This window comes from Camelus ferus, chromosome 9 (assembly GCF_009834535.1).
Source record: "Camelus ferus isolate YT-003-E chromosome 9, BCGSAC_Cfer_1.0, whole genome shotgun sequence".
NCBI classification, from domain to species: domain Eukaryota; kingdom Metazoa; phylum Chordata; class Mammalia; order Artiodactyla; family Camelidae; genus Camelus; species Camelus ferus.
Window position 1 is genome coordinate 11,966,574 of NC_045704.1, and position 27,873 is coordinate 11,994,446.

Consider the following 27,873-nt stretch of genomic DNA (forward strand, 5'->3'; position numbering starts at 1 on the left):
GTGTTGTGTTCATTTATTTTTCTCAGTAGACATTTATTTATTGCCAACCTTGTGTAAGTACTTTCCTGGGTGTTGGCAAATACACCTTTGTTTGTTTATGCAGACACAGGTAATAAACAGTGAATTAAACAGACAAAAACTTCTGCCCTTGTAGACAGTACATTCTTTGCAGGGAAGCCCAGGTTAAAAAAAGATGAATAAACAGAAGAACTGTCAGGTGGTGATATGAACCATGGCAAAAAATAAAATAAAATAAAAAAGCAGGAATGAAAGGCAGGGAATGTTGGGTTGGGGAAGTGGGTGAAGTTGCTCTTTTAAATAGGTTGGTCTGGTAAGAAGACCTAACTGAAATGGTGACACTTAAAGACTGAAAGGATGGAGAAAGGGAGTCTGGTGCACATCTGGAGAGCAGCATCCCAAGTGGAGAATACAGCAAGTGCAAAGGCCCTGAGGCAGGAGCCTACCTGATGCATCTAAAGATCAGTGAAGAGGGTGAAGAGGTCGGTGTGGAAACAACTGCAATAGCCCAGGTGGGAAGTGATGATGCCCAGACCAGGGTGACACCCTTGGAGGAGTTAAGAGGTCAGATTCTGGATCTGTTTGAAGGGATTATTAGACAGCTAAATGGTAATAAACTGCCCTTAGGAGAATCACAGAATGCAAACAAATACCCAAAGTAAATAACTGCACATTGTGATGATTTCTGTAATAAATGTGATCCTTGAAGGACATAAACAAGGCTTTGTGTTAGAGAATTAGGGAGGAATGCTAATTTAAGTAAAGTGGTCAGGGAGGGCTTCTTGAAGGAGTTGGCATTTGGCTGAAGATCTTGAGGTGAGAAAGAGCCACTTTTGCAAAAATAGGGGGAATATCCCTAAAAGAGACAGGCACCAGGGCACAGTCCCTGAGTTTAACTTATTCCAGAATCTGTGGGAAGGCCAGTGTTATCTTGGAGTAATGGCCAAGTGCCTCTGTAGGGAAGGAGACTAGGGGATTCAACAGAGCAAATACATACGCAGGATCTTTTCTGGCTGTGGTACAGTTTGGTCTTTCTTCCAGCGTGATGGGGAGCCCTTGAGAGGGGTGAACTGGGGGAAGGATCCAATCCGAGATTATACCATCATTCTGGCTGTGGAGTGGGAGGTGAAGACAAGACGGTGGGGGCATGGAAGCAGAGAGACTAATCTGGGGCAGACCGGGCAGTGACTGAGTGGGCAAGGGAAGGCAGTATCTTGGGCCAGGAGACATGAAAAGACATGGATGGATTGGAGAGAGAGTTTGCAGGAACATCAAACCCGCCTAGTGATACGATTGATTCTCATTCACAGTAGTCATGGTCTGTAAAGTCACTATGGGCACTGAATTCAGGATACTGAACCAGTGCCTCCCGGGAGACATACAGGCTGAGTTTCCCATGAGCTTCTGGTCACAGTGTTTTCACCAACTAATCAATATGTCATCTGGCGTTATGGGTGTTCCTATTTAAAGACACGTTACTTATTATAGGTTGCTGATTCATTCACACTGAACTCAAGGCCAACAACACTGTAACCTGTGCCTGAAGGAAGCTCATCTTACACGTGTATTTTCTCCGTTGCAGCCTTCTTGTGCTTAAGGGCACTAGTCAACACTTCAGGTGGTATGCTGGGGGTTGGGGAGCATTTTAAACAAGTGAATCACCCAGAAAAGTCACAAAAATGCAAAACATGGCACTAAGTAGACGGTGAAAAGGACACTTGTTTATAGTGTGAGAGCTGAATGGAGGAGGCGACTCAAACTTTCACCACTCTGAGCATGTCTGCGAATGGCCGCTAAAGCCCCTCGAGTGTTGGTTTTGGGGCTACCGATAAATTTTGGTGAATAGGCAAATTTTCAAATATTTGAAGGTGAAGAGACACAGGTCACGGGTGATTCTTCCATCATCCTTGGTTCATTCAGGGGGAGACTCTATGTTCCTGTTTAAAAGCAAAAGAGAGTGGCTTGCGAAGGATCTGGTTTTTGGGATGAAGAATCTTTATCTTCTAGGGGCCTGTTTCCTCATCTGATACTAATAGGACCTCCTGTGCAGGGCTACTGGGTCGATTGAGTGAAAGACTGATATTTAAAAGCTCTGCACTCAGCAACTGCTGAATTAGAAACCCCCATTGATGGAGAAGCCGCATGCTGTAGTGCAGAGCATGGTTTCTGAGGCCAGGCCGCCTGGATTTGAATGCCAGCTCTGCCACTTATTTAGCCATGTGACTTACCTTCTTCATGCCTCCATCTTCCTGTCACTCAAATGGGTATAACAAAGATACTATTAGTGAAAAAAATGAATCAATAGTCAATCTAAGAAAGAAATGGGAAGTTTTATTTGTGCCAACCTGAGGATTAGAACCCAGGAGACAGTCTTTCTGACAGTTAGAGGACTATTCTGCCTATTAGAGGTCAAAGCACAGTTGTGTAAGTTTTCGAGACCAATGGGTATACGTCAAATAACCTATCATTAACAGTTTACAGGATTCAGATCTACATGTACAAAGCCAATAGGGGGTCATGGGTCATCATGGCCCCCTCAGAAGATTGAGAAGGAAGGTTATCTCCTAAGGAGGTCTGATTAAAGCAGATGCACATAATACTCTAATGGGGAGGGAGGCACCCATAAAATTGTATGTTTAAATTTTCTTGTCTTGCCATAAAATATGAATTTTATTTCATCAGTATTTAATACCAAATGGCTTAAAGACCTAAAAGCAAAAGGTCAAACTATAAAGTTCATAAAAGATAGCGGCAGAGAAAAATTGCGATGACCTAAGGATGAGGCAGGACTTTTTAAAACCTCAGAAGGGCTAATCATAAGCAAAACTTGTTTACTTTGATTACATCAAAGTTAAGGATTTCTGTTCAACAAAAGAGCACGGAAAGGGTTGAGGGGTGGGTATAGATCAGCAGTAGAGTGTGTGCCTAGCATGCACAAGGCCCTGCATTCAATCCTCAGTACCTCCATTAAAAATAAATAATTTTTTTAAAAAAAGATAACATGGACAAAGTAAATAGATGGGTGATGGCCCAAGAAAAGATATTTGCAGTGTGCAATGTTGGCCCAGGATTGTTACCTCAAATGTGCAAAGAAATCCCACACATAAATAAGAAAAATGTTAAAGGATATGAACAATATGTTTGTAGAAGAGGAAATCCCCCAAACCATGTGGAAAGATGATCAGACTCATGAATTATCTGAGAAATGCAAATAGAAATAACATATCACTTTATATTTATTAGATGGATTAAAGATCTTTAAATAACCCCAAACATTGGCAGGTACTCAGAGACACAGGCACCCTAGTGCGCAGCTGGTGTGAATGCAAATCAGTGCAGTTATTTTGGAATGTAATTTGGCACTCCTTGGTCAAATTAGTATATACACATCCTAGTAGTTCTACTCCTGGATGTCTGTCCTAAGGCAGGGACTGTGCAGGTCACAAAGGGGCAAATGCAAAGTGTCGGTCACTGATCTGTTTGCTGTGTTGGGAATTAAAGGAAAGCCAGGTGCCCAGTAAGGAGGTTGTGGATGGTAGGATGTGGTGGAGACTAAACAGCAATTAAAAGCAACAGATTAGGGAGAGAATATAGCTCAAGTGGCAGAGCACACGCTTAGCATGGATGAGGTCCTGGGTTCAATCCTCAGTATCTCCTCCAAAAATAAACAAATAAACCTAATTACCTCCCCCCAGCAAAAAAAAAAAGCAAAAAAACAACAGATTAGATATAACGCAGAGCAACACAAACGGAATCTTAAAGGCATAGTGCTACCAACCTTGATGGTGAAAGTTAAAGCGAATGACAGTACTGAGTGCTGGCGAAGATGTGGGGCAACTGGAACACTAATACACTGCTGGTGGCAATGCAAAATGGTAAGGCTAATTTAAAAAAAATTTGGCAATTCCTTATAAAGTTAAGCAAACACCCAGTATACCATCTAGCAATTCCACTTCTAGGTGTGTGCACAAGAGAAATGAAAAACAAATGTCCACAGAATGATTTGTAGATGAGTATTCACAGTGGCATGATTTGTCATAGCCAGGAGCCGGAAGCAACCCAAATATCCCACAAGTGGTGAATGACTAAACAAAGGGTGGTACTTCCAACCTGTATAGAACACAGCTCAGCAATATAAAGGAATGACTTGGTCACAGATAAATGCAAAAACGTGGATGAATCTAAAATGCATTATGCTAATGAGGGAAACCAAACATTTATACGATGGTTTGAAAAAGGCAAAGCTATAGTGGCAGAGAGTAGGTCAGTGACTGCCTGGGGTTGGGGTGGGGAGGGGAACTTTTTGTTTTGTTTTTGTTTTGGGGGAGGTAATTAGGTATTTATTTGTTTTGATGGAGGAACTGGGGGTTGAACCCAGGACCTTGTGCATGCTAGGTGCATGCTCTACCACTCAGCTATACCCTCCCCCAAGGGAGAGGAACTTTTGCAAAAGGAACACAGGGCAGCTTAAGGATGGGGGTAAGTTGAGTGGGACTGTTCTATGTTTTGATTATAGTGTTGTTACACGACTGCATCTAATTTCCAAACTTCATCAAGTTGAACACTTTAAGCAAATGGATTTTTGAGTTTATGTAAATAATACTTAATTTTAAAATGAAAAAGCATGATTCTGAGCTAGGAAAAAGAAAAGAATAAGTTATGTACCACAGCACCACTGACATAAATTAAAATTACACAAAACAATACATAATTTGTTTTGCACACAAAACCATACACAATTTGTAAGAACATACACCAATAAAATATATATATGTGTGTGTATATATATACAACATGGTGAATATATTAAATTCCACTGTGCATTTTAAATGGTTAATTTTACAACATGTAAATTTCACCTTAATTTTTCAAAAAAGCTGTATGATAAATATAATAGCAGAAGAGACACAATAATAAAGATACTAACAAAGGATACACAATAACAAAAATAATAGCAGAGGATACACAATAATAAAACCAATAGCAAAGGACACTCAATAACAAAGATAATAGCAAAAGATGCACAGTGGGAAAGGCAACAGCAGAAGGAACTGAGGATAAAAGGTAATAAAATAAATAAGGAGATAAACAACAAGTTTACACCGTGTAGCGCAGGGAACTATATTCCATATCTTGTAATAACTTACAATGGAAAAGAATATGACAACGAATGTATGTATGTTCCTATGTGACTGAATTATTATGCTGTACCCCAGAAATTGACACAACATTGTAAACTGACTAGACTTCAATAAAACAATATATATATATCAATAAAATAAATAAGTAAATAAATTCTAAAAAATATAAATAAGGAGAACAAAGAAAGGGATGTGCACAGATTTCTAATGATAATGAGCCACCAACTAATTCAATTCTCTACATCTGAGGAGTAAGAACTATCTTAGCATATTAATAAACTTGAAAAAACTAGCACCTACTCGGGAGAGTTCTTGGGAGGGTCGATTTAACGTGTGAAAGCACTCAGCACACACCTGGTACTGAGTGAGTGCTTACGAAGTGGCAGCTGTCATTAGTATTGTTGTCATTACTGATGTCATTGTTATGATGTTCCAAGGCCCCAGTGCCACAGCAAGCCACCTTGGGTGGCAGCTCGGTATTTGAAAGAACAGGAGATGGCTGCCCAAATCCTCCCAGTGGAACAGAAAATAATGACGTAGCTGAGCTGAGATTCTGACTGCCAACAGGGCCTTAATTCAGGAAAGCCAGCCAGGTGACAGGCTCCTCAGACCGCCCTCCACCCTCCCTCTCCAGGAACATTGCCGCCACACGCCCTCTTCTTCCTGTTTTTGCCCAGGGGAACTTTAGTAACAATGAGGTTCTGTGCAAGAAGGAATTTGGAGGCTGAGGGAGTGAGAGAGAAGGTGAAGGAGACTGGGGAAGAGACCAGAGCAAAGAGAGAGAGGTGTGAAAGAGATAACCATACTTCTTGTCATTGGCCCAGCAGACAAAGCGCTTTCATGTCGTTCTCCCAAGGGGGAAATATCAGCTCCCCGTCTTTCAGAAGTGTGGCCCTAGACTAAGGATGATCCACCAGTGAGTGGAAACCATCCAGGCTGATGGAGACACATTCCTGTGCGTCTCTGCTGCAGACATCCCCAGGGACATCTCCCCTCTAGTCTGGAGGTTCCAGGCCAAGCTCAGCCACTGCCCCATTTGTGAAACCTTGTATAAGGGACTAAGTTAGACTTTCTAGGCAAATGGGAGTAATGGGTTTGTAAGCCCACAGTTCCATTCTACAGATTTCAAAGTCAAGATGAGAAAAGCAGACAGGTTGTGAGAGGGCTAAGGGGGTCAGAGACCCGAGTCAGGCTTGTGGGAGGAGGGGACTATTGAAGAAGAATATTGCAGACGTTCCATAGAAATAGGATGGACTCTTTCTTCTAAGAGTTGGTTCATATGCCACGATTCATGATGCCACACATGCACCAAAGAGTCCCTCCTGCCTCTGTGGGGTGATCACAATTGGCACTGTGAGTGGGAGTATGGATAGGACCATTATCTTATTGGCTGGAAAAAACAAACAAAAACGCATAACCTAAAAGTTGAGAATTACGTTTTATTCAGCTGACATACTGATGACTTAAGCCCGGGAGACAGCCTCTCATATAGCTCTGAGGGGCTGTTCCAAAGAGGTAGAGGAGGAGCCAGGATATATAGGAGTTTTTGCAACAAAAACCAGGTAGTCGGAACATCAAAAGAATACTGTTAATTAAAGGAAAAAAACAAACGTCTTAAGTTAATGAACTCAGCTCTTTGCTTGTAGGTGGAAGATGCAAGAGTCTGGGTTCATTGACATCATTCCTTTGGATATGCACCTTAACAAGCTAGGGCCAGTGCCCTGTTTTACTCCATCCCGAATCCCCTCAGGGTGCATAGTCCAGAGTGGCTTCATTGGCTGTTGACTTGATGTTTGCAACATCTTTTGTTTATTGACATGGCAGGTGACGTTTTCCATTCACAACCTCCAGGATCTTTCTCATCGTGCTGCCCTGCTCACTGGCCCTGCTGCCAGTGGGTTTTGAGGGGTGCTGCTTGGTACTACATTTGCTGAGAACTAAGGAGTCTCTGTCGTAGGTTTAACAGAACTATGTCAGAAGTTTTCATAGTTGATGTTCAGGAACAGGGTATGGGATGGGGGACCTCCTTCAAGTGGCAATGGGTTGTGTGCCTCCTCCAGGTCTCCAGCTGGGACCTGGGTGCCTCTCTCTTTCCAGAGGTCAGGGGTTGGGGCTGAAAGTTCCAATCTTCTAATCCCTTGGTTGGTTTCCCTGGTAACAACCCCCATTTCTTCCCCTTCCCTTCTCTCCTTCACCTCATTAACATAAACTCAAGTGGGGTTACTGGGGTTTATTACAAATAACAAAAGATGCTCTTCACTTCCCCTACCAGTCAGGAAATTCCAAGAATTTTAAAAAATTCTAACCAGAATCCAGGAAGAAAACCAGATGTATGCTAGAGACCCATGGGAGGGCTGTGAGCTGGAGAGAAGGTTGGTTCTGGACATTAAAAGACCCCTCTGGGGCTGTCTAGGGGGTGGGCTAGAGGGACAGGGAGCCTGGAGACTGAGGATCCAGGGAGGAGTCTTGGGTGAGGGTCCAAGGAGGTAGGGATGAGGCAAGCTGGGGCTGAAGAGAATCGGAGAAGGGTGGAACAGGCCTGAGGAGGGGCAAGGAGGAGGATGGTGTCTAGATTCAGCTTAGTTAACTGGCAGGTGGTGGAGCCTCCCTGAGCTAGAGGACCAGGGAGGGGGATGATGCTGAGATTACGGGGGCCACAGTGGGAGATGGGTCTAGGGGCATCAGGGAAGCCTCTGGCTGTAGATGGGGAGGGTCAGAGCTCAGGAGACAGGTTTCAGAGACAGGGAGATGCAAATGGTTGAATCCAGCTTGGGAAGGATAGGATGTCCCAGAAGAAAAAAAAGCAAGCTGGATCCTGGAGAGAACAGGTCTCCCAAGGGTCTGGATGGGGGACCAAGTGGATGAGAACAGGTTGGTGGGGACAGATGATGAGGTAGGTTTGGGTTGCCCAGGAGGCTGTGGGAAGCCCATGACTGAAGCTGGGGAGAGACCTAAGAACCAACCTGCCCCGGGTGACAGGTGAAACTGTCAGGTGTATACAGTCAATGCAGGGAACATGGCTAAGCACAGAGCTCTGGGAACACCTTTGTTTGTACAGGCACTGATGCAGGAAAAAAAGGCCTATTCATGAAGGTAGGAGAGCCCGCAAAGTAGGAGGGAAACCAGAAATGCATGGTGCCCTGTCCCGGAAGCCAGGAGAGGAGGGGCCGGCCGAGATGAATGCTGCGGAAAGGTTGAGTAAGATAGAGACCGACAGGTGGCCGCTGGATTGCTCAACATGGAAATCTCTGGAGACCCAAAATGCTATGGCTGTGGGGTGCAGGCAGTGAGTAGATATCCATGGAGATGTTTTGCTGGGAAGGATGGTAGAGGAACAGAGCAGTAACTGAGAAGAAGTGTAGGGCCTCTGGTTCTGCTTAAACTCTGTGGTCCCAGCATTGCCCAGAAAAGAACTGGGCACACGGGATACTGCAAAATGTTTGATGTTAATCGTCATCCAAATATATGAATCATCCAAATATATGCATGAATGAGTGAATGAGACAGAAATAAAATGAGAGAGAGGTAAAGATAAACAGAAAAAAAGATTCTGTCATCGAAGTCAGCTTTGACAACTACTTTACAAAGAAGTAAACTGGTAAGGGCAATTTTAGTCATGTCTACCTTTAGCATCGCTGACACCCTCAACCCATCTTTTGTTGCCTTGTTTGATGACCTCAAGAGGAAGTGGCAGGTAGACATTTAGCTTCCTCCCAGCCCCATTTTTCAGAGGGGCAAACTGAGGACAGGACAAGAGAGTGTCCCAGTGGCTGCCAGTGAGTCATGAGATGAACTGAGGTTTCAACCCAGTATGAATGTTGTCAAAAGCTATCCTCTTTTTCTGAAACCTGCAGAAGCATGTATACGTTCGTCTCTTCTCAGTACACTCATTCATTCATTCATTCATATGTTTGGATGATGATTAACAATACATGTTCTAGACTATGGAAAACAGTATGATGGTCCCTTAAAAACTAAAAATAGACTTACCATATGATCCAGCAACCCCACTCTTGGGCATATATGTCTGGAGGGAACTCCAATTCCAAAAGATACACGCACCATAATGTCCACAGCAGCACTACTTACAATAGCCAAGACATGGAAGCAACCTAGATGTCCATCGACAGACGATGGGATAAAGAAGATGTGGTGTATATATGCAATGGAATACCACTGAGGCATAAAAAAGAATAAAATAATGCCATTTGCAGCAACATAGATGGACTGAGATTATCATATTAAGTGAAGTAAGCCAGATAAAGACAACACATGATACCATTTATATGTGGAATCTTAAAAAATGATACAAATGAACTTATTTACAAAGCAGAAACAGATTCAGACATAGAAAATAAATTTAGGGTTACTAAAGGGGAAAGAGGGGCAGGGATAAATTAGGAGTTTGGTATCAGCAGATTCATACTACTATATACAAAACAGATAAACAACAAGTTTCTACTGTACAGCACAGGGAACTATATTCAATATCTTGTAATAACCTATAATGATAAAGAACATGAAAAAGAGTAGACATATGTATGGCTGAATCACTATGCTGTACACCAGAAACTAACACAACATTGTAAATCAACTACACTTCAATTAAATATATATATATATTTTATACAGCACCCGACCTGGGTTCAAACTCCAGTTCTGCCTATTACCAGCTATGTGACTTTGGGCAAGTGCCTTCATCTAGGCATGCCTCAGTTTCCATGTCTATGAAAACCTGTGCTCCCGGACGTCACCCTGCGTGTTGGGGTGGCCGAGTTCTCTTTAGGGAATGGGCTTCATATCGAGCTACTGCTGATGCCTGAGAGTAAAGCGTGAGGCAGCAGGACTTGAGAATTCTGGGGACTCCCTGGGCGGAGGTGGCAAAGGTGCTCAGAGCTTCCTCTGAAAGCAGGAGATCTGTTCTCTTGGACCCTCCAGCTACAAAAAGACTGGCTTTATCCAGAAGCTACAAGCTGCAAATCTGTGCGTCAAAAGAGACCCACTAAGCAGGCAGGCACTCCCCATCCTCACTCCCTGCAGCCCCAGGCAACCACTCATCTGCTCCATCATCTATCTATTGCGGATTTTTCATATAAATGGGATCATACAGCTTGTGGTTCTTTGTGACTGACTTCTTTCACTCTGCATAACATTTTCAGGGTTCATCCTTCTGTAGCACGCATCAGGACTACGTTCGTTTTATAGCTGAATGCTACTCCATACCATGGATACATCATATTTTATTTATCCATTTATCAGTTGATGGACATCAGCTTAATGGGTATGGGGTCTCTTTTGGGGGTGATGAAAATGCTCTGGAATTAAGGTTGGGGTGACGGTTGCGTAACATAATGAGTGCAGTGCAATTCACTGAATTGTAGACTTTAAATTGGCTCCAAGGCTGGATTTTATGTTGTGTAAATTTTACTTCAAAAAAAAAAAAAAAAAAAGAGATAAAAGCAGAAAGAGAGAGTGAGAAAGGGATTCTGAATCCTGAATCTCTCTCTCTCCCTTCCCTCTCTGTCCTCTGTCTCTCTCTGTTGGATGCCAAAAAAAGCAAACAAACAAACAAAAAAACAAACAAACAAAAACTTTCATAGAATTCAATAAATTGACCTCATATATACAGTAAGACCTGTGCTTCTGGAAGCAGGGAACAGAACTGATTCTGCATTTAAAAAATTCAGTGAGAACCAGACTTCCTGGGATCCCAGTTTGGAAACTCCTCTGTCTCACCTATTTATTTATTTTTTAAATTGAAGTATAGTCGATTTACAATGTTGTGTGAGTTTCTGGTGTACAGCACAGTGATTCAGCCATACATATATTCCTTTTCACATTCTTTCTCAATATAGATTATTGGATAAATATGTGAGATTTATATACAATGTCTCACCTATTTTGAAAGCTCTTCCTTTTCCTCCTCTTCTTTCTCAGCCTCTCATTTTCACTCTCCTGCTCTCTTAGCCTCTCCACCCTCCTGCCCCTTTCCTGCACCACTCAGGGAGGAGTCCCAGGTATCCACGGGCTCCACCCTCCCTGAGGCTTTGTCACTGGAGTTGGGATTAGAACCCAGCTCCCACATCACCTTGAGTCACTGGTCTCAGGGCTGCTGGCTGGTTTGGAGAGGAGGGAGAAGGTACGGGCTGGGTCTTCTCTCCAAAGCCATCCTGTCCCCCTCCTCCTCGCTTCCCCTCTATTTAACTGTAAAGCACAATTATGTGTCATTAGCCAGGAAGAGTTTCTACAGGATTAGAGGGCGCCCCACCCATATCTCCTTGTCCCCTTCCCTCAACCCGGAAGATGCATGGGCTGGGACAAAGAGAGTTAAAAGCTGTGTCAGCTGCTGGTCTGGGACAGACAGACAGAAGGAGGGGGCAGGCGAGGCAGCATGACAGGTGGCTGAGAGGCCAGGTGGACAGCGGGAGAGTTGACCAGCAGGATGGCCGGCAGATGAAAGGACAGGAGGGTAGGTGGCCAGGCAGAGTGCAGAGAGACCGACAGGCTGAAATTGCAACAGCCGCATGGACAACCCAGCGAGCACAGAGACAAGGTGAGGAGGGGCAGGCCATCACCGGCGCAGGGTGACATGCAGGAGACGGGCATGAAGAGGGATGAGCATGTGGACCATCCCCTTCTCAGGTTGCTGCTGGTGGAAAGGATGGGGAAAGGGAAGGTCTGGTTGACCAGGAAAGGGTCATCTCTGAGATGTCCTAACTTCCCCCCCAGAACCTGGAGGTGGCCCACCATGGAGTCCAGCATCTTTTTGCTCCTGTGTCTTATTGGTGAGTTCCCCAGAGGGAAAAGGAGTCCCCTGCCCCCCTCCCTCATGATGATGCCTGGCACTGAGGAGGGAAGCGGGGCCGACTCTATGACTCCATTCGCCTCCATCTCCAGGGGTCCTGTGTACCTCTCTCTCTCTGTATCTTCTGATCCATCTCCCCTCTGTCTCTTCCTGTCACTATGTCTGTCTTTTCTCTCTCTCTGAATCTCTAGTTCTCTCTTATCTTTAAGCATCTCTCTCTCTCTCTCTCTCTCTTCCTCCCTGTGTCACTGTGGGTGTTTCACTGTGTCTTTTTCTATACATCACTGGCTCTGTGTCTCACTGCCTCTGACTCTCTCTCTCACCTCTATCTTGCTCTTTCTGTGTCCTTCCTCCTATCTGAGCCACTATCTCTAGGACTCTGACCCCATCTCTCTGGCCCACGTCCTCAGGGCTCAGCCACCAGGCCACGGAGAAGATTTATAATGGCGAGGAGTGTGTCCCTCACTCGCAGCCTTGGCAGGTGGGGCTGTTTGAGGGCATCCACCTGCGCTGTGGGGGGGTCCTCATTGACCGCAGGTGGGTTCTCACAGCCGCTCACTGCAGTAGCAGGTAAGCCCCCATATGGGTCCCTCCTTTTCCAGGGTGGTCAAAGGGCGGGTGATGGGAAAAGGAGCGCTGGGCAAAGGGGTGCACAGGAGTAAGGAGATGGTCCTTCAGCAAGAAGGTCTGAGGTTAGACAAGGAGTAGGACTAACTCACAATGGTCCTGGGGGGGGGCCTGGGTGGGGAGGGGTGAGCTGGAAGTCAGGGAGGGTCCTGGACCTGCCCACCCACCACCTACATTCCCTTGTGTCCCACTTCCTTCCATATGGCATCCCCTGATGCAGTGTGGGTCATGGGCCCATGTCTGAGCCAAACCCTTTGTGCAGCCTCAAAGGCTACATCTGGCACCTGTCTGGACCCCAGCAGTCCAATCTGTAAAGTGTAGGAATTGGGCTTTGTAGGTTTGATGCTCTGGAATTTTTTGCAAAAGAGAATTTCCAGACATGGAGAGACAGAGATTTATTTGTTTTTTTGTTTTTGTTTTGAGAGGGAGGTAATTAGGTTTATTAATTTACTTATTTATTTTAATGGAGGTATTGGGAATTGAATCCAGAACCTCGTGCGTGCTAAGCATGCGCTCTACCACTGAGCTATACTCTCTCCCCCTGAGGGGCAGAGAGATATGGGGACAGGGAGAAACACAAGCAGGATAGAGAGAGCCCACTCATTATTCCCCTGTTGACTTAGTTGACAATGTTGATGACTCAGATCGTCTCCTAAGCGGTAGGATCAGGGCAGTGAACAGGACAAGCAGATGGCCCTGCTCCCGTGGGCCTCACCAGCTAAGAGAATCAGAAAGCGACACAGTTGCAGTGGCATGGAGAGAAGAAATGCAAAGAACACTAGAAATGGAAAGCTGGCAATGGAAATAGAGACCAAGAGTCAGGAAGAGGCAGAGAGAGACTGAGAGCAAGGGAAGGAGTGAGGGAGAGGACAGCCATCAAAATGCAGAACTGCAGAGAGAGACAAGGGGTCTGGGAGCCCGTGGGATGGCACACCTGTCACCCACTGAGCCGCCATGAAATTCAGCAGGTACTGGGTGCGCCTTGGGGAACACAGCCTCAGCAAGCTGGACTGGACGGAACAGATCCGGCGCAGTGGCTTCTCCGTGACACACCCCGGCTACCAGGGAGCCCTGCACAGCCATGACCATGACCTCCGGCTTCTGCGACTGGGTACCCCTGTTCTCCTGACCCGCAGCGTCCAGCCCCTACCCCTGCCCACCACCTGTGCCCCGGCTGGCACTGAGTGCCACATCTCGGGCTGGGGCACCACCAACCGACCATTGAGTAAGTGGGGCCTGGGGTCAGAGGTCAGGATGGGCAAAAGTTTGGAGGGTAGGGTGAGAGGTCAGGAGTTATGCTAGCTCAGCAGATGGATGGGTAAAGGGTCACAAATCAGGATCATGCTTTGGGCTCTGAGCTCATGGGTCATCAGGGGTCTTGGGAGTAAAAGTGGTTACGTGGTTGGGTGTGGAGTCAGAAGTCATGGGTCAGGGATGTGGTTAGAGGTCAGAGTGATGTTAAGGGTCATCAGACTGGAGCAAAAGGCATATGTAAATAGGATCTTGGGGTCATGGGTCAGGGACTCTGGTGTTAGTCATTGCAGAGTTGAGGTCATGGGATCCAGATGTTGGCCACAGTCTGAGGATGGGAACTAGGATTCTACCAGGGACCACTAGTATGGGATTGGAAACCATAGGGTTCGGTGTGTGGAGCCAGCAGTTAGAGGTCATGGAGTCTGGGGTCAAATAAACTAGGATCAGAGGTCACTTTGGAGTAGGGACCAGTGGTTTAGAAGATGTAGAGCTGAGGTTGGAGGTTAAGGTGAAGACAAGGAACATGGGGCCAAGAGACAGAAGACATGAGGCCAAGTTGAGATCAAAAGGTAATAAGACTGAAGGTGAAAGGTCACAGTAGCTAGGATTGAAGGAGAAAGTCAGGTCTAGATTCATTATATCTGAGGTTGGAAGGACCAGGAGGATCTTGAGTTATAGTACCAAAGTCATAGGTTAAAGGTCAGGCGGGACTGGGTCAATGAACTGGAGTGAATAGTCACCATGCAATCAAGTCATAAATCTGAAATTTAGAGGTTTGAGGATTGTAGAGGAGGCCATAGGAAGGGGTGGATTATGGACTTGGATTGGGCTTCTTGAGAAGAAGGATGTGGCCCCAAAGCTTTGGGGGAGATGAGGGAAGCTTTGGGGGATCCAGCAGTATCCATCTTCCATCCTCAGATCCATTCCCAGACCGGCTCCAATGCCTCAACCTCTCCATTGTCTCCAATGCCACCTGCCGGGCAGTGTTCCCGGGGAGAATCACAGACAACATGGTGTGTGCTGGTGGCATCGCTGGGCAGGATGCCTGCCAGGTAAGCGACTGCAGGCAACACCCAGGACAGGAAATAGGGGAGAGAGAATTGAGGGGTAGGGAGGGCACGTCAGGGAAAGGGGATGGGGAGAGAGATGAGGTCAGAAAGAAAAGAGAGGCACAGAATGTGGGAGGGAGAGCCAGGGAATGGAAGTCAGAGGGAGGGCGGAAACCTGAGAAGGAAAAATGGGTGGGGCACAAAAAGAGGGGGAGAAAGAGACAGAGAAGAAGAGGGAGGGCAAAGAGTTAGCCAGCATTTGGAGCTCAGGCAGGTAACGGGCTGTCTCTCCAGTTCTTCCCCACACCATCCTCCTGTTGATGCTGGCCCGGGTGAGGGTGAGAGATTCCACGATGGAATAGGAAAGGGGTCTGGAGGACTCTCACATTCTGTAATTTGGCTACCTTTTCCTCTCACGTCCTCCAGAAAGAGACGATTGCCCCTCCCTACTGGCCACGGCCCCAGCCATTGTCCTGGAAAGAACTCTAAAGGAGTTCCGCCCTCCTTCACTGGGATTGGGCATTGGTGCCTCTGCGCTCTTCCCTCATTGGTCAGGGCTCCAGCCATTGTCCTTGAGGGACTCTTCTACCATGCATGGAGTCCCGCCCTCCTCCCCTGGGATTGGCTGTTAGAAACAGTGTGTTCCTCTCTATTGGCCAGTCATTTCTGTTGTCCTCTGGGAACCTGGTTTTGTTTTTTGTTTGTTTGTTTGTTTGTTTTTTGTTTTTGGTCTGGTGATGAGGCTTGGAGCCCCAGTCCTCAAGGCTCAGGAATGGTTTGGGAGGACTAGGATGGTGCGCAGAGGGAGAGGAAAACTGAAACGGTATTTCTCCCATATTCATGCAATATTCTTTCTCCTTCTGCCTTCCAGGGTGACTCTGGGGGCCCCCTGGTATGCGGAGGAGTCCTTCAGGGTCTGGTGTCCTGGGGATCCGTGGGGCCTTGTGGGCAAGAAGGCATCCCAGGGGTCTACACCAAAGTTTGCAAATATGTGGACTGGATCCGGATGGTCATGAGGAACAACTGACCTGCTCCCTCCACCTTCATGCCTCTGCTTGGGGGCCACTCTGACCGTCAGCACCAACACCTCTTCCATCATCAACCCCAGTTCCCACTCTTCGTAGACTGGGGATCTTCCCGGAACTCCAACTCCAGCCGGCCCTTCTAAGATCCATGGTTGGGGGAGGAGGAAGTGTGTGACGATCTGAAATAAATATAAATGGAGGAGGGGCTGTGTCTCTTTGATATCCCCATGCTGGTTGGGATTGGAGGGAGGGCTCGTCAGTCACCCTACTCACTGGTGTAGAAATAATTATCAGAGAGGGTGAGGGTTTTCCCGGCAGTGGCCACACAGGAATGGAGTAGAGAAAGTTAACAGTAAAAGTAGGGGACATTTTCCTCCATCAGGCACAACAGGAACACAGCCTAGAGCTTATAAGCTTTTTAAAGGCCCTGAAGGACCTGAAGAGGGGAGGGGGTTGGGGAGAGGGAATTACTGGCTCCAAAATGTCCCCTGAAAACTGCAAAATCAAAATTCACAACCATTGGATTAAATGTCTGTAAAACCTTACATTCTTCCAACTAGCCAGTTGCAACTTGACTCGCCTGTAATTGAGGACACACATATATTTCATGTGGGATACACGTTTGTTTTAATATGTTTGCAGTGATGGAGGGTGGGGTGCAGGCTCGGAAGGCAAGAGGACCCAGCCTAGGTCTTAGAACAGTTCTGCCCACCTCTTAGGTACTTTGTCTTCACAGCTTCTCCAGGAGGTGGAAAGAGGATTTCCCCTCCCAGGTGAATGGAAGGGGAATTGGAGGTGGGAGAGGGTGCGGGGTGACCGTGACAGCTGTGGGAGCATTTGCTGGGTGCCTACTGAACTTGGCTCTCCTGGAGCCCTCATCCCAACCCCCTGAGGCAGGGCTGTCACCCCCATCTCACAGATGAAGAAACCGAGCCTCACCGGGTGGAGTCCCAATCCCACGTCACTGTGGTAGGAAGAGGCAGTGCCGGCTTTGGGGCCAGGGCTGACTGCTGTCAGAACCCAGATCTACCCCGTAGTCTTGCTCCGCACCTGGTTAGGGAAGAGAGGAGGGCAAGACAGAGGGAGATCTGACTGATAGCAACCAAGCCGGGAGAAACAGGGATCGGCACTTGAGTTTTGCAGACAAGGAATTTGAGGTGGCTCAGATTCGGGAAGTCATCGGACCTAGGTCACACAGCGAGTAAGTGTCGTGACTGGATTCTGAGGATCCCGGGGTTCCTGGCAGCCTAGGAGATGGGGAGAAGGGGTCGGACAGAAAGGTGGGCGTGGGCAGAGAAGTGAAGCCTCAGAGGAGCCCTGGGCGTTGGGGCACTTGCAGAGGGAAGACTTCCCTCCCCTGGGCCCTGACTCTCACAGGCCCCAACCTGCCTCCCTCACCCTCCTGCCTGCCCCTCTGCCAGGCAGCAGCCCCACCTGTGTGATGCCCCAGTCCCCTGCCCCCTTAGAATGGAGAAGGGAGGGGGCCCAGAGGAGGCCACGGGCCCACCGGAGCTGGGGCTGTGGGGAGGGAGGGGCAGGGATAGGAGACACAGAGAGACTGGGCGATGAGATGGATGGGGAAGGATTTAGAGACAGAGGTGGAGGGAGAGAGAGAAAGAGGAGTGGAGGAAGACTGAGACAGGGAGACTCAAAGAAAAATATAAAAAACTAGAGGAGATACTGAGAGAGAACCTGGGAGAGAAAAACAGAGTTCAACAAAAACAGGGAGAAAGGCACAGAGATACGTAGAAACAGAAAGAAAAATCACACACACACACACACACACACACACACACAGACACACACACACACACACACACAGCATTATAGAAAGGCAGGGAACCACAGAGATACAGAGACCGGCGAGGATGCAGACAGACAGACAGGTGGACACAGAGGTGTGGAGAAACTGAGAGAAGCTGGGAGAAAAGGGGCTGGGGGTGGTCATGACAGCGGCAGGTGGGCAGCACCTCAGAACCCAGGGCTGGCCTGGGGAGGGCCTCCAACACCCCGCCCCCAGGGCGATAAGGCAGGGCTGGGAGGCCCAGTCATCCTGGGCCCGCCCGGGGCCACCCCCTGCCTGCGCCCCTTTCTGGTGCCTCCCACTCCTCTCCGAGACCCAGCCTGCCGCATCTGCCACCACTGCCCACTGCTGGGCCCCCGAGCCCCAGCCCCAGAGCCCATGAGTCTGGGAGGGAAGGGAAGGCCCCTCTCCCTCGGGCACTGGCCTACCCAGTGCGCCAGGCCTCCATTTCTTCCTCTGCTCTGTGCTTGGGGCTGGGGGTGGGAACTGGGTCTCTCTGCCTTGATCTGTGTCTCCAGCAGGCTGCCCCTGCCTCAGTGACCTCTGACACCAACTGCGGTTACTGAGTCCAGCCCTTCACCCCCACCCCTGCTGGCCAGGGCGTTTCAGGACATTAGCCTTTCTGGTGACCAGCCCCGCCTGGCTCTATTGGGCTGTTCTTTGAAGGGGCAGGGGTTCAGCAGAGTGGGGGCCAGGATGCTGTCTGGAGTGGAGCCCCCTACCATACTCCAGGCCACCCTCAAATGGCCCATATCACCCTGGAACGGTTACTGACAAAGCCTGGTTCCCTTTATCTTCTCACCCTAAGATGCTGGGCCTGGCCACATCTCAGGTAGCAAGAAGGAAAACATTCTCCAAAATGCACCTCTGAGGTCCCGTGGTTGACTTAAACAGGGCAGGCTCATCATTTGCCCTGGGCAAAGCCCTCCCAGCAACTTCCACAGCCTACTTGGCTCCGGGAAGTTTCTAACTGGGATTAAGCCCTTGAAAGGCCACCCTCAGTACCAGATTTATTTTCAAAGTGTGGAGGTTGGGGTGCTGTGAGAACCAGGGGATTCCTCAAACCCCGCTGCTTCTCCTGTGGGGAGCCGGAGGAGGCAAGGGAGATGGAGAGGGCAGGAGCCAGCCCTCCGTCTCCCTGGAAAGTGACTTGGCCCCATGTCCCTCCTTGTTCCCAGAAGTACCTGGGGCCTGCCGTCCCCTTTGCTCCAGGTCATGATGATTCTGCAATTAATCATTCTCGCTCTGGTGACAGGTATGGTGGGGGATGGGGATGGGCAGGGGCCTCCCTCTGGAATCTCTAGGATCCCCAACCCTCTATCTGGACACTGATGGGGTTGATATTAAAAATATAGACTGGAGGGGAGGGTAGAGCTCAGTGGTAGAGTGTGTGCATAGCATGCTCAAATTCCTGAGTTCAATCCCCAGTACCTCCATTAAATTAATTAATTAATTAATTAATTAATTAATTAATTAATTAAACCTAATTATCACCCCCAAAAAAGCTTAAAAATAAAATGAAAAAATATATGTATATCATAACCCATAGGGCGTGTGAATGCATCTAGGAGCCATTATGAGGTCCTGGGTGCTCTTTGCTGTACCAAAGTGTAATCCTTTTAGAGCTACAATGGGGAGAGGTCAAAGACGGTCCCAGAGGAGGGGCCAGGGCAGCTGGGATGGTGTGGAAGACACTCAAAGGGCTCAGGACAGTGTCTACTGACCAACCACTGTGGAAGGATTTCAATCATTTCACACCTGGTCCATCCATAGAGTGCATCCCAGCGGGACATTAGGTTAAGGTCCAGCCCACCCGCCCGCTGTCCTCCTCCCCCATTTCTGGGAGTCCTCTCATGCTTGAGCCCCCTCTTTCGTCCCCACCCTTTCTAGGGCACACAGGGGGAGAGACCAGGATCATCAAGGGCTACGAGTGTCCTCCTCATTCCCAGCCCTGGCAGGTGGCTCTGTTCCAGAAGACACGGCTGCTGTGTGGGGCGACCCTCATCGCCCCCAAATGGCTCCTGACAGCAGCCCACTGCCGCAAGCCGTGGGTGCGGGGGCTGGGGCGGAGCTGGGAGGGGGCTGGAGATGGAGAGATGGCTGCAGAGGGGCTTGGGGCTGGGCAGAATGAGGATGGGGTGAGGAGACTGGTGTCAGATGTCAGAGATGGGCACAAGTGGCTTTAGCATTGATGATACAGATTGGGTTGGGACTGAAGATGGGAGAATGAATGATGTTGGAACTAAGATGGTGTTGGGAATGGGGTTAGATGCTGGGCTGGCGATATGGTTTAGAAGAGGGTTTTGGTGGGCAGTGGGGATGAGATTGGAAGAGGAGCTATGTTTCTTCATTCTCTTAGGTGCACTCATCTCTCTCCTTCCCCTCATGTCTCTCTCCATCTCCTGTCTCGCCTTCCCTTTCCATCTCTGACCACCGTCTCTCCCACCCCAGCCGATACGTAGTTCACCTGGGAGAACACAACCTCCAGCAGCAGGACGGCTATGAGCAAACCCGGACAGCTACTGAGTCCTTCCCCCACCCAGGCTTCAACAACAGTCTCCCTAACAAAGACCACCGCAATGACATCATGCTGGTGAAGATGGCGGCACCAGCCTTCATCACCTGGGCCGTGCGACCCCTCACCCTGTCATCACACTGTGTCACTGCTGGCACCCACTGCCTCATTTCCGGCTGGGGCACCACGTCCAGCCCCCAGTGTAGGGACTCCAGAGGGGAATGTGATGGGGGGAGGGTGGTTATGATTGTGGAAGGACATGGGGAACCAGAAGAACCTTCAAAGACGAGATTCATAGTGATACAAGAGGAGGCTACCTAAGGGTGTCAATTGTGGGATATGTTGGAAGGAAGTGTGGAAAAGTAAGGGCTGAGGAGGGTGGAGATAAAAGTTTGGGTCTTGAATTCAGACAGACATGATGTGCAATGTCAGATCCAAAACCTGCTAGTTATAGGTCCTCAGGCAAATGGCTTCGCCTCTCTGAACCTTGGTTTCTCCTCTATAAAATGAGAATAATCACATCCACCCACTAGGGCTGGATTAGAGATAAGGTTTATAAAGCAACTGGCATAAAGAATTTTACTTGATAGCATTACTGTTGCTGTTGCTACAAGCAGAGAGATGAGTTGATTGTAAGCAAGAAGGACAGGAACTGGATTCAGAGCAAGGTCCCCGGGTTCAGAAAACCCAGGTGCTGGGTTCAGAGCAAGCCTTGGAGTGTAAGAAAGGGGACCAGAGGGTTCTCACTGTCCATACCCTCTCATGTCGTTTCACAGTGCACGTGCCCCATACCTTGCGATGTGCTAACATCACCATCATTGATCACAAGAAGTGTGAGAACGCCTACCCTGGCAACATCACAGATACCATGGTCTGTGCCAGTGTCCAACAAGAGGGCAAGGACTCCTGCCAGGTCAGAGGGCAGGGCCTGGGTCTCCAACTGCATGGGTTCCACTCCCAACCTCAATTGTGCCTTCATCTACATCAACAATCTCATCCCCAACCTCAAGCCCACATCCCCCTGCACCCCCAAACCCATCTCCACCCCCAGTTCGCATTTCTAACCTAAACATGATCCGCAATTCCATTCCCATTCCCACCCCTATTTCCAACCCCAACCATCCCCAAATCCATTTCAACCCTAACCCCATCTTTGTTCCCACTCATAACTCTAACTCATCCCCAATCTCATGGCCAACCCCATCTTCAATCTCCAACCCCCTCCCAACACCATCCCCACCTCCTGCCTAACACCATGCCCAACCCTTTCCCCTCTTCCGTGGCCTCCCTTCCTCTCTAACTGGTTCTCTCTCTCCCCATCCCCAGGGTGATTCTGGGGGTCCTCTGGTCTGTAACGGGTCTCTTCAAGGCATCATCTCTTGGGGCCAGGATCCATGTGCTGTCACCAGAAAGCCCTGGTGTTTACACAAAGGTCTGCAAATACATGGACTGGATCCAGAAGACGATGGAGAATAATTAGCCAGGACCAGCGCATCACAGCCCAATACCCTTAATCTGTACCTGGGGCTGTGGTTCCTGCTCATTCTGTTAATAATAAAGCCCGAGCCAGGACTCCTTTATGTACTGTTTGGGGGGCTTCTTGACTTTGAGAGATGCTGTAGCATAACCCTCAGTTTGGGGTCTGGAGGTCGGACACCTGGGTTCAAATCTTGCCACATACTAACTTGTGACTCTGAGAGTGATAATAGCCATTTGGTTCACTGGCATGTCTCCAGCCCCAAACACAGATCCTGGCATATACCAAGGTTTCAATAATTACTTACTGAATAAATGAATCTTTCAAATGCTTACTATGTGCCAGCCTCTGGTCCAAGGGCTTTTAAATTATCAACTAACTTAATCTTCACAAACCCCTGTGTGGTTGGTATTATTATTATACCCATTTTGCAGATGGGGGAACAGGCACAGAGAAACAAAGTCACCTGCTCATGGTCACACAGCCAGTAAGTAGAATAGAAAGGAATCTGAAGCAAGGTGATTTCTTAACTACCAAGCAACACTGCCTTCAACAAGACTCAGTTTCCTTATCTGTAAAATCATGCATGCAGCAGTACGATAACACGTGAACAGTACGATAGACCTGTCCATAGTTAGGACCTAAGAAAAGGGAGCTATTAGTGTTTTGTTTCCAACCTCTATGATAGGTAGTTCATCAAGACGTGTGCAGGTCAGTACAGTAGCCACGTATGTCTATTTAAATGAAAATTATCTAAAATTGGAAATGTAATTCTTCAGTTGCATTTGCCACATATCAAAAGCTCTATATCCATGTGTGCCTGGTGGCTGCCATGTTGGCTTGCACACGTCAAACGCTTCCATCGTGGCAGAAAGTTCGATTGGATGGTGCTGAGCTGGACCACCTCTGGAGTTAACTCACTTCTCGCAGGATCTTTCCTTATGTCCTGCTCCCCTTTCAGCAGAGGTAGCTGTCATGAGAGGTAAGAGTCCAAAGCTGGAACTGGGGCCTCCTGGTTGTTAGGTGCACCTGCTGTGTGACCAACTGTGAGTCACTGCCCTGTCTGAGTCTCCCATTCTTCACCAGAAATGAGGAAGTTGGTAGAAATGATGTTGATGCCTCTTGTGGCTTTTGGCCTTCAGTGATTCACAGGCCTGTGTGTCACCTGGAAACATGCAGATGGCAGGGAGGGTATGAAGTGACCACACACCGCCATGATGCAGAACCTCCTCCAACACACATTGGCTGGTCCCTGGGACACACACGGACACTGCTCTGGCTGTGGGTGTGGGCTCAAGCACTGAGCATCCCTCGGGGGCTGCATCTGCCTCCTTCCGCTCTGTGTTTTCTTTTCCTTGTTTGTGTATGTCTGTCTCTTGCTCCTACTCTTTCCTTCAATCTGTCTTAGCTCTGCCTCAGCACTCTGGCTTTTCTCACTGCATCACTCTAGGTATGCATTTCTCTGTTTCTCCCCCCTTCTCAATTACCTTCACCTATCTCCAGCACTACCCAGAGTCCCTGGGGGTTGTGGCACCCTCTCTCCTCATCTAGGAAGACTTCTTGAAACAGGGGACCTGGGGAATCCCTATGAAATCCAACTCCTAGAAGGGTATTTCAGACACTGAGAGAAACCTGTATTCCTGGGCCCCTCCCAGAGCAGGAATCTGGGGCCCAGGTTGGATGCCAGCCTCACCCACTGCATAATTAGGGAGAGGGAAAGGGAGGGGGTGAATCCCTGGAGGGGAGGGTGGGGAAGTTTCCGGGCTCGTTGGGATTAAAAGGGAAGGCCTGGCCAGGGGTCTCCTGGCAGAGAACTTCGGCGGCCCACAGGGCAGGGCAGAGGCACTTCTGGGTCTCCTCCCTTCTTCCCCTCCACGACTCCAGGTGAGCGGGATGCATCTCACCTTGGGTTGGGCGAATCGCGAGAGCATATGTGAGGACCCTCGGGTCGCGGGCAGGAGACTTGTTTGAGCCTCAGTTTTCTTATCTACGAGAAGCGCCTCCGGGTCTTGAACCCCCACCCCAGCTATGAAGGATGGCGAAACCTCAAGCCCTGAGAGGCTGGCAGCAGGGACAGCCCCGGCCCGGAGAGCGATCCCCTCGGGCGTAGAGAGGGGAGGAGGATGCCAGAGGGGCATCACTAGGGTAACTGCGCCCATTACTGCTGTTCAGGCCCAAATCGCCCATCCGCCCACCCCTGCGTTTGTCGGCCGCAGGTTAAACGGGTCCCCGCGGGCTGCGGTGGCCCAGGATGGGAGGACGGGCGCGGCAGGGTGGGGGACTCTGAATGGGCAAATGTTCTGAGCCGCCCCCTGCCCACACCACCCCACCCCACCCCACCCCACCCCACCCCAGCCTAGGTCCTGGCCATGAGATCCCCGCACATCCACCTCTCCACCGCCCCTGGCGCTCGGGCCCTGGCGAAGCTGCTGCTGCCGCTACTGATGGCACAGTTCTCGGGTGAGGCGGGGAACAGGGCTCGACGGGAGGTGCCGGGGACCCAGGGTGATGGGGGAGTGTGCTCTTACCCCCCCCCCCCCCAACCAGCGCACGCCCCTCCCTTTCGGACCCCAGGACACACCCACAGATCCGGAGAGGCCCGGCCTCAAGTCAGACCCGCCCCTCTTCTAGCTCCGCCCTGTGGGTTCCGCCCCCTTTATTCCTCCAAGATCCGAACTCCCCTTTCTCCTCGCCTCGTCCTTTCCCTGCCCTTTCTTACTCCGCCCTAGTTTACCCCAAGCCTTGCCTTCTGGTTTTTGCCCTCGCCCCCTCTTGCAGCGGGTGGCGTTATTCCCGCCCCTACTTTCACCGGCTCCGCGCAGCGTTCTGTCCCCGCCCCTTTTACGCCACGCCCCTTGCTGCCCCGCCTCTTTGTGTACCCGATCTCTTCGAGCTCTGTGTTCTATCCTTGCCCCTCCTGGCCCAGCCTGCCGGGTCCCATTACTCCACTCCGCTCCAACCCCGCCTCCTTCCCCTTTCACATCTCTTTTCTCCTCCCACTTCTATTCACTTCCTTCAGGACCCCCAATTTCCACACACATCCCGGGGTTCTGCTTGTGCTCCCCCAGTCCTCGTCCCATGGCTCCACTCAGACCCCAAACGCAGTCAGCGCTTGCCCTGCTGCCCTGCCTGCTCACATCTCCAACCCCTTTCTTTCTCCAGCCGCGGAGGCTCTGCTGCTCCCCAGAAACGACACGGGCTCGGACCCTGTGGCCTCCGGCTCCCCGTGCGCTCACGGCTCGCAGCCCTGGCAGGTGTCCCTCTTCAATGGCCTCTCGTTCCACTGCGCGGGCGTCCTGGTGGATAAGAGTTGGGTGCTCACGGCCGCGCACTGCGGGAACAAAAAGTAGGGAGATCTCCTCGGGAACGCTAGGGAGGGGCTGTGGAGGCAGGCTCCAGGGAGGGGGCGGGAAGGGCTGGGGCATTTGCCTCTATGGCACTGCCAGCTCGAAGTGGGGTCAGTCCTGGAGGGCTTCATGTAGGAGGAGAAGTGGGATTGTGCTGTGGCCACGAGGGGGCAGTGTGGCCTTTCTCAGCGTTTCTGGGCCCATCCAGAGCCACTGTCCAGCCGATTCTCCTAGGGTTCCACTTAGATGTAGATAGTTGTATGCAGCAGACAGAAATCAGGGTCTCATGTGGTTAGGACTTTAGAACTAAAGGGAATTGTTCATCTCTTGAGTTCCCCACTGAGAGAGGAAGAAAAGGGTAGGTTTACCCAGATAGACCCTCTGCCTTCAATTCCTGCAGAATTTAGGGACCCAAACACCTGATCACTCCTCCCTATGTCCCCCTGAATTGGATCTCCAGCTCCCTTCTCTTCTACCCAATCCTCCCTCAGACCCAGGAGTCAGGGTCTCCAGCCCCTCCTCCATCACTTTCAAGAATCTAGACCCGCAGCTCATCCTCCCTCAGACCCAGACTCTCCAGGCCCCCAGCACCCTCCACTGCTAGGATCGAAGTGTCTGTGCCCACCCCACTGCCCATACTCACCATCCCAGAGACTCAGGGAGCAGCTCCAGTCCCAGTGAAGGCTTTGCATCCATCTGGCTCTTCCCTCCCCAGGCCTCTATGGGCTCGAGTAGGAGATGACCACCTGCTGCTTCTCCAAGGCGAGCAGCTCCGCCGGACCTCTCATTCTGTTATCCACCCCAAGTACCACCAGGGCTCGGGCCCTATCCTGCCAAGGCGAACAGATGAACACGACCTCATGATGCTGAAGCTGGCCAAGCCCGCGGTGCTGGGGCCTCGAATCCAGACCCTACGCCTGCCCTACAGCTGTGCCCAGCCCGGAGACCAGTGCCAGGTCGCTGGCTGGGGCACCACCACCTCCCGAAGAGGCAAGAACTGGGGGTTCTGAGGCCTGTATCTCCCGGAAGGAGGACTGGGTGCTGGGTCTCCTGGGCCTGAGGGAGGAGAGGCTGGGAGTCTGGGGCCTGGGATGGGAACAATCTGGGTTATCTGGACTTCTGGGTCCTCGAGGTTTGGGGGCTGGGCCCCAGGATTACCTGATATTTTCTCCCACCAGTGAAGTACAACAGGGGCCTGACTTGCTCCAGGGTCACTCTCCTGAGCCCTAAAGAGTGTGAGGTCTTCTATCCTGGCGTGGTCACCAGCAACATGATATGTGCAGGACTGGACCGGGGCCAGGATCCCTGCCAGGTAGGGACTGGCCAGGGAGGGTCTCTGACTCTTGGGAGCAAGGATAGGGAGGTTATGGGAAAACAGACATTCCCCAACCCCAGAGCCAACCTCCAGCCCAATTTCATCCCCATGTCCAAAACTACCTCTTTATTACCCCATCTCCAACCTCTTGTCCATCTCTACTTGTTTGGGTCCACCTTCTCATGCCCAACCCTGTCCTCAAGTCCACCTCCAAGCTCGTCCCCAGTCTTAACCCCCTTCCACCTTCAGCCACATTCCCATCCTCAAGCCATTCCTAAACCCCTACCCCCTCCCTGTCTCTGGATCCATCTCCACCCCACACCTACCATGAACTATAATCCCGGCTCCATGGCATCTCCAGTCTCATCTCTTATCCAACACCCCAAACCCCAAGTCCAACCCCATCCCCACCCCATCCCACCCCCAACCCCACCCTAACCTCATCTTTATCCCAACCTAGCTCCAACCCTGCCCACCCCGTCTCTTCCCCATCACTACCCCAGGCCCCCAAGTGGCAGCCCTTCCACTGGTGTATTTATTTGCTCTCTCCTTCCTCCCACCCCCAGAGTGACTCGGGTGGCCCACTGGTCTGTGATGGGACACTTCAGGGCATCCTTTCATGGGGCATTTACCCCTGCGGCTCTGCTCAGCATCCAGCTGTCTACACTCAGATCTGCAAATACACCACCTGGATAGAGAAAACCATCCGCTCCAACTGATCCAGAGGCCCTGCAACTCCTTCACCATCTGCCCTCTTCTTGCTTCCTCTGCAGTCAGCTGGACTCTTCCCCTGCCCCTCTCAAACTTCTGCCGTCCATGCACACCTGCTAACCTCTCTCCTCTTCCCTTGAGCCCCCTGCTCAACGCTGTCCTATGCCGGCATTTAGGTGGAGGTGCAGATAGTGGTAGCAAAGTGCTGTTCATAAGTAAGTTGCAGTCACTAGTCTCGAGAGAAGTTGTCAGTCCCAACTTGGCTTCCTGCTTTGTGACCTTGGCCAAGCCCAGTATCCTCTCTGGGCTTCAGTCTCCTCACCTGGAAAATGAAGATGATGTAGTGCCTACCTCATAAAAGTGTTACAAGGAGACTATAACGTGTGTAGATTGTTATGGAAATTGTCATGTAAAGCATTAACACAATGGATGGAGAGCTCTGACTAAATGTTAACAGGTCCTGGTGCGAATGTGTGTGATTCTGTGTCCTGGAGGGAACAGCACAGGAGTAGCCCCCAATCCCGCCCCCACCCCATACCATCGCCATCCCCACCTCTCAGGGCTGATGGGAGAATCACCTTTCCCACCCTCCTCTCAAGTTCTGTGAAGAACCTCTTAACTACTTCCTTCTTCCCTGCCACTGTTACCCATGTGTGAATCCACCCAACGCCTGTTCCTCAGGTCCCAGCAGGAGCTGGGCTGTCTCTGAGTCATCTGGTACCTCCTGTGCCTTCCCAAGGCCACCAGAATTCAGGGGACCTCACTTTGCATCCACTCCAGCCTCT

The 27,873-nt window shown here is 49.9% G+C and overlaps 3 protein-coding genes across 7 annotated transcripts; all 3 read left to right on the top strand.

Annotated features, from left to right (window-relative positions):
• The first annotated feature begins 11,244 nt into the window (after nt 1–11,244).
• KLK12 (kallikrein related peptidase 12) lies at nt 11,245–16,123 on the top strand. 5 transcript variants are annotated; one of them, XM_032487873.1, is made up of 6 exons: nt 11,245–11,298; nt 11,889–11,944; nt 12,375–12,534; nt 13,557–13,816; nt 14,764–14,897; nt 15,766–16,123. In XM_032487873.1, the coding sequence occupies exons 2-6, from the start codon at nt 11,908–11,910 to the stop codon at nt 15,919–15,921; spliced, it is 747 nt and encodes a 248-aa protein (XP_032343764.1). In that variant the 5' UTR covers nt 11,245–11,298; nt 11,889–11,907; the 3' UTR covers nt 15,922–16,123. The 5 variants fall into 5 exon arrangements, with proteins under 5 accessions (XP_032343764.1, XP_032343763.1, XP_032343762.1 ...); XM_032487872.1 differs by lacking the exon at nt 11,245–11,298 and adding an exon at nt 11,395–11,712 and having other exon boundaries at nt 11,802–11,944; nt 13,560–13,816; XM_032487871.1 differs by lacking the exon at nt 11,245–11,298 and adding an exon at nt 11,421–11,712 and having other exon boundaries at nt 11,802–11,944.
• A 618-nt stretch (nt 16,124–16,741) lies between these two features.
• LOC102514336 (kallikrein-11) lies at nt 16,742–21,810 on the top strand. The gene is made up of 6 exons (XM_006174279.3): nt 16,742–17,120; nt 18,902–18,978; nt 19,614–19,770; nt 20,175–20,440; nt 21,015–21,151; nt 21,565–21,810. The coding sequence occupies exons 2-6, from the start codon at nt 18,939–18,941 to the stop codon at nt 21,712–21,714; spliced, it is 750 nt and encodes a 249-aa protein (XP_006174341.2). The 5' UTR covers nt 16,742–17,120; nt 18,902–18,938; the 3' UTR covers nt 21,715–21,810.
• A 1,635-nt stretch (nt 21,811–23,445) lies between these two features.
• Nucleotides 23,446–27,554, top strand: KLK10 (kallikrein related peptidase 10). Its single transcript, XM_032487883.1, has 6 exons — nt 23,446–23,599; nt 24,071–24,175; nt 24,878–25,061; nt 25,778–26,052; nt 26,241–26,374; nt 26,944–27,554. Exons 2-6 carry the CDS (start codon nt 24,085–24,087, stop codon nt 27,094–27,096), a joined length of 837 nt encoding a protein of 278 aa, XP_032343774.1. The 5' UTR covers nt 23,446–23,599; nt 24,071–24,084; the 3' UTR covers nt 27,097–27,554.
• The last annotated feature ends 319 nt before the right edge of the window (nt 27,555–27,873 follow it).